General features: G+C 43.3%; 1 protein-coding gene across 2 annotated transcripts in view; it reads left to right on the top strand.

Moving 5' to 3' along the window:
- The first annotated feature begins 1,044 nt into the window (after positions 1–1,044).
- Positions 1,045–6,000, top strand: part of LOC146833173 (eukaryotic translation initiation factor 4B-like) — a 443,619-nt gene continuing 438,663 nt past the window's right edge. The window contains exon 1 of one of the 2 annotated variants that reach the window (XM_085600827.1): positions 1,045–1,142. In XM_085600827.1, the coding sequence (XP_085456953.1) occupies positions 1,130–1,142 (13 nt within the window). In that variant the 5' untranslated portion in view covers positions 1,045–1,129. The remainder of the gene's footprint in view (positions 1,143–6,000) is intronic. The other variant, XM_085600828.1, reaches the window with a different exon arrangement.

The raw sequence follows: 6,000 nt of genomic DNA, 5'->3' as shown, positions 1-6,000 counted from the left end.
GTACTCTGACTCTACTATTAAATAGTTTTACTAAAAACCTGTTGTACTGGACAAGCGAAATAGTTTTACTATAAACCTGTTGTACTGGACAAGCGTTAAACTAGCATAATCCGAAGCCTCTTGTTCAGCCTTTGTGCCAAGAATTCTCAATTCTATTAAGGACACGGAAGCGAGGATTATACCGCCCATTGTGCAATTCATGTTTATGACAGTCATTTATTACCCACCGTGATACGATTAGTTATCACGGTTATTACGAGTTGATATTTCTATTTCAGGTTGCTGAGCAGAAGGGTGAATAAACAATCGCTTATTTGGATCTCTTGGAAGGCGTGCTGTACATATTTTGTCTACATGGACTTCTGTTGAGTGTCATGTTCACTGGCTTGCAGTTTATTTTGACAGGTTTCTGTCATCATAGGACAAGTTACAAAATACAGGGACAATGCTCGTTCAAGGCAAAGAAAGAGGGTGCTCATGTTGGGACCCCATATATAGGGTTATACTCTATATAGTTATTGGTGATGAACCATGGCATTGTGGGAAATGTAGTTTAGTTTGATACGTTAAAAATGTTTCATTGACTGCTGTGTTTTTTACAGTAAAGAAAGAGAAAGCATAATTACTCCATTATATAGCAAAACTACAAGTCCCAGCATTCTGAGGAAAAAAAATGGACTGGAGCAGCACATCACTTATGAACCTAGGAAACTTGGCATCTTTATAAAACACTAGTCTTTGTATCTCCAGTGTGTCATCCATTTTTGGTTTGGATATTATTTTATTCACAATTGTAAACAGATTACATGCACACATCTAATGAGGTGAGACAAGTCACGCTTTGGGGAAGACCAATCTAAACATCGCGTTTTCCCGGTACATCTCTAAGATGGCCTTTCCAGATACGAGGTAGCCATGTTGGAACAGTAAAAATCTAGTCATAAAGGAACATGATAGAGCTAGAAGAAAGACTTACACTTGACCTGAAAGGGTTTCCGGTTGCGCTACTTTACGTCATACGCATCGCACTCTGTTTCTCAGTGACGCGCGCTTCCCCCTTTCCAGCAGCACGCGCGATACATCACGTGACCGCGCCATCCGGGTCCTTGAGTTCTCTCACTCTCCCAATATGGCGGCTTCAGGTGAGCGCTGGCGGACGTGGTGGGGGCCCGGGGTTTATTGCCTCGTCAGGAGAGAAAGGGGTCTGTGAGTCGGTTTCTTGGAGCTTCGCGGAGCTTGTCCCAGGGGTTATTGGATAGAGCACGTTTAGCTTGGAGGTGATTGGCAGTTGGGCGGCGGCGCGCGGTCTTCGCGTGGGTTTGAGGGTCAGTAAGCTCGTGCACGACAATCCCTATTGCCGCCCTCCCCAGCCCAGGAATTGTAAGCAGGTCCATTATTGATACTGACGCAGCGCAGGATGGTGGGCTCAGTACGGCGGCATGACAGCAAGACTCTCCCCATTATGGGCGGGGTCTGACAGCATAGCATGACTTTTGCTCAAAATCGCAGTGTAGTTTATTACAGCAGGGAATTCTGTCTGCTGTGGCAGGGCATTATGTCTGCTGTGGCGTGTCAACACTTGGCCATGGTTTAATGGTGGGACCCTTTGGCAGTACTGTACCGTAATAGAAGGACTCTTTCACCCCAAATTTTATTCAGCAAAAACTGTCTTCTGGTGAGCGTGGAGCGTGACCAAACTCTAACAAGTTTCTTCAGTAACAGGAATGTAAAATAGTCAACTCTTGATGTTCGTGTATTTTGTTATAGTTTTGTTTAGTGCAAGAAAACGTTTAGTGAGGATAGTATGAAAATCACACTTTGACCATTATCTCAGTCCACTAACGTCACCAGTTTATCCTACAATCCTGCTTTGACTTCTGAAGCCCGAGTAAAAATATTCGCGCCGTTAGAGAGATTGCTCCGCTTGAGTTAAGAACATGATAGCGGGGTCAAAACTCGTATTCTTACATATTTATATAATAAAGCTGTAAAAGAGTAAAGAAGGAAATGTAGTGTATAGTGGACGAGAACGGCATCCATCTGAAGTGAGAGAGTGAGCAGAGGATGTGCAGAGGCGTAGCTTAGTCAGTTTAAATCGGGGGTGTTAAACCGAATACCCCAACCATCACTGCCACTGAAATGGCCTAAATACATGAAAATAATCTTACATTTAAAATGCTTCTCTGCAACACCTTGGCTTGTTTAGGATGGGTGGGTGTATGCAAGCTCTGGAAAGTTTCATAGATGTGTTTATGTACTATGAGGGCTGCTAATCCGAGTAGAAACACATACACTGGTAGCCCGACTGGAGGGCCCTGGATCCAACTACACACACCATAATCCATTTATTAGGGCGGTGTCAACCTTCCACCCCAAGAGTTGTACCCCATAGACTGTGACGACCAAAGATGAGCTCCACACTCCTTGTCCTCTAGAATGGATGTGGCTGTTGTAAAATTCTGCTAGGAATGTATAGGACACCGCAGTGCCTTCAATCTTTAAGGGTAAGTGGGTAATGCCAATATTTTTTCCAGCAGGAAGTTGGGTCCCTTGTCTGGCTGGACCTTGCTAGAGTAGAATAGTATGAGGACTTTATCACATGAGGTGACCACAAGCCTTGTACAAAATGACTCTTCTCACACACTCCCACTCCAGGAGCCTTGTGGGACGAGAAAAGGCTTGTTCTAAAATGTACTCTTCTGATAGAAAGTGGGATGTGGTAGTGTAAGGCCAATTCCAATTGGTTGGCTAAAGCTGCTGACATCTCGCAGTTCTGCTTCTGGCCTGGCATTTTTGAAAAGTATTGATGGTGGTTGACAAAGAATAACCCAATTTCAAAGGCTCATGGTTAGTATAGTGTGGTAAAGCAGATCAAGCTTTCTTCTCAGTGGTGGAAGGCCCTTTCTACAGCAGGATTTTTTTGTCTGTAATTGGACAAAGTCTAACACCGTTGGACTTTCCCCAGAGGTATCTGATCCTGACTCAGTAAAGGTCTCTTTGGGGACGTGAAACATGCAGGAATTATTTAGGACATCCTGTGACAAGTCTGGGTGCCCATATGCTGCTTGACGAGTGGTAGAAGTGACTCTGGAGAGGTAATCTTGGAACAGTTTGCATAGTGGGTTGTCTGCAGGTCTTGGTAGAGTGATCAATACTACATAGACAGTGTTTTCGAAGCTGTTGGTCGCCAGCCGGTTTTTTGGTGGGTCGTGAAAGTTCAAGCCATAAAGATGCCTTTAGATTCTGTAATTATCTTCTCACTTTTGCTGTGCTTTAAATACAGAGGTCAAATGTCATGCTATGTCTTCTGATAGTGTATATTTTTTTTTTACAGGGGTTGGTGATTACAAATTCCTCTAACTTTGCAGTCAGAGAAAGTAAAGTGAATTATGTGACAATCTTGCCTGAGAGGCTACATGATGTCATTTTTTGTAACGCACCAAAATATATGTGCATGTAAATGAATTGTATGCATTCAGCAGTTAGGAAAGTAAAAAAACACATTTTTTTGTAATTCTGAAGTGTAATGGAAGCAAAGATTTTAATAGCATCAAAACAAAAACAATTTACTTTGTGATGTGCAAATGATAAATACTCACTGATTTAGTGGCCATCTCATTGCAGAATATATTGTCTTTACATGACAGTGCACTACCGCATAATGCTTTAGTTGCATTAAAAACCACCCTCCTCATGTCCAGTGAAGATAGGTGGGTCACAAAAGTTTGTAGTTGTAAAAAGTGGATCTAAAGTTTGAGAAGCACTGGCATAGGATGACCAAAACATAATCTGAACTGTAAATTTTGTTTGGCCAATCTTTTGATCAGCAGTATTTTTTAACAACATTGTTTTACATAGTTAGGTGTGTTTTATAAAGTGGCCTCATAGATGTTGAAGAGGAGCAGTTTCTTGCTAGTGCTGATATTAAACTGCACAAGCGTGGATTCCATGCTACAGATGCCCACCACATACATGTAGTTCCTGAAGACTGAGCTCTAGGCTGCACAGTTGTTCATTATTAGGCGTCCTTATAAGGGATGCATTTGAGTCCTTGTTAACGAGGTGCATTGGCTAGCATTGCAAAAAGTTAGCAGAAGCCATAGCGGAGGCACTGAGAGACTAGGATCTGTCATGTGATGCCTCTTGAGTGTTTGCACATTTGCAAACAAGCTGCATCATGGGAGTGCATCGATGGAAGAATGCTTATCAGTCATGTGGCCTAAGTTGTTAATGCCTTTATTTGTTTTACTTCTGACATGGTTTTGTTAGTGTCATTTGACTTGTAATGACGCCTATGGAATGAGTTGGCATTCTCAGACTTATAAGTGCTAGTGTACAGTTGTAGAGTGTGTCAATGTTGTGTGCCATACACAAATGTTTTGATGTTGTACATGTATAATAGAGGCTGCTCATATAATGTTGCTATGGTAATGTGACTGTGCATATGTGTGAAGTGAAGCAAAGGGGAGCAAGAGATGATTCCGCTCTGGGAGCTCGTTCCATGTCTTGGCTGCAAGGAAGCAAAAGGGAGTGAGATGGTTCCGCTGGTGGGAGCTCGTTCCATGTCTCGGTTGTAAGGTGGGAGAAGGACCATCCACCCGCTCTGTTCCTGTAGAAGTGTGGGGCGGTGGCTTGAAAGAGGTTGGCTTATCGTAGGTTTCTCTCAGTTGTGTGTAAGGAGAGGCGGTTGTTGAGGTATTTAGGTCCGATTTTGTGGCGTGCGTGAGCAGCTTGAAAGTTATCCTTCTTTTGACGGAGAGCCAGTGGAGGTCGCAGAGGTGTTGGGCGATGTTTGTGCAGTGGGATATCGAAGATTAGTCTGGCTGTGGCGTTCTGGAGTTTGCAGAGTAGTTTCTTGTTAATTCAGGCATAGAGGGCGTTGCTGTAGTCCATTGCTGTGTTAGTGTCATTCCATTTTGCTTCCGCACACCACAGCATTGAGCAGTGGCTTGGCCCACTTCCATTATACTCTGCCTTCATTGTGTGAGAGAGCATTTTGCACATGTGCACACATCCACCTAAACAAAGTAGTGCACTTCACTTCAGTATCGGGGCTAGTAAGCCTGCAACTGTTTTAATTTCATATTTTTTTTTGATGTATCTGGTAATTTTTTACTTTAAAAAAACTTTTTGGTACTTTTAATGCCTACGGCAGATCTTTGCAAATAAATAAAACCATTGTAGGCTTGTCAAAGCCAGACTATTGGCTTTCCCAATACTTGCTTGAAAATGAGTACAACCATAACACCTATGCAGTTGTCAGACCGTGAGATGAGATGACTGTTGGCAGTGATCTAAGAAGGTTTATTGACAATTTGATGGACCAGGATTAGCTAAATGGAAGATGTGAGTGTGAAGCCTCTCACAGGACTTTTTTGGAAGCTGCACCATGAGACTTTGTATGCATTGTTGGTAGTTGTCACATGAGACCAGTATTTATCCTTTTTAGGTCTCGCCCTATGCAGCGCGCATGCGCTGCTCTAGGAGGGCCTTTAGCCATCAGTCTGCTCCTTTTCAAGCTCACTCGTGTTTGTGCTGGCATCCACCTTGTGGGAGCGAGTAGCGGCGCACGTTCTAATTGAAAACATATGGCTTTGGCGCCGCCGCTGCTCGATCCCGCAAGGCAGAGGCCAGCACAAGTGTGCTTTAAAACAGCTGCTGCTTGTTTGAGTTCCAGCATTAGTCATTCATAGTGATTAAAGACAGCGCGGGCCGCGCTTTTTTTTTCTTTCATTCCCCCTCACTCTTTCTCTTTCGCTCGCACTCTTTCGCTCTCTTTACTGTCGCAGGTCGCACAGAAAGCAATTAGTCTTACAATGTTCTTTGTAACGACAATTAACAATAGCCTCAATATAAGGCAGACACTACTGAGCCATAAAATATCACATTATAAGTTTTCCCTCGTGCACGGCTCTCTCTCCAAAGTGTCTCATCACATTCCATTTTACTGTATTGCATTATGTTTGCATGTCACTTTCCTACTACCGGCTGCGGGGCCTA

This window comes from Triturus cristatus, chromosome 4_2 (genome assembly GCF_964204655.1).
Source record: "Triturus cristatus chromosome 4_2, aTriCri1.1, whole genome shotgun sequence".
Lineage (NCBI taxonomy): Eukaryota > Metazoa > Chordata > Amphibia > Caudata > Salamandridae > Triturus > Triturus cristatus.
The sequence above is the reverse complement of the archived record's forward strand: the minus strand, read 5'-3'. Positions and strand labels throughout refer to the sequence as shown.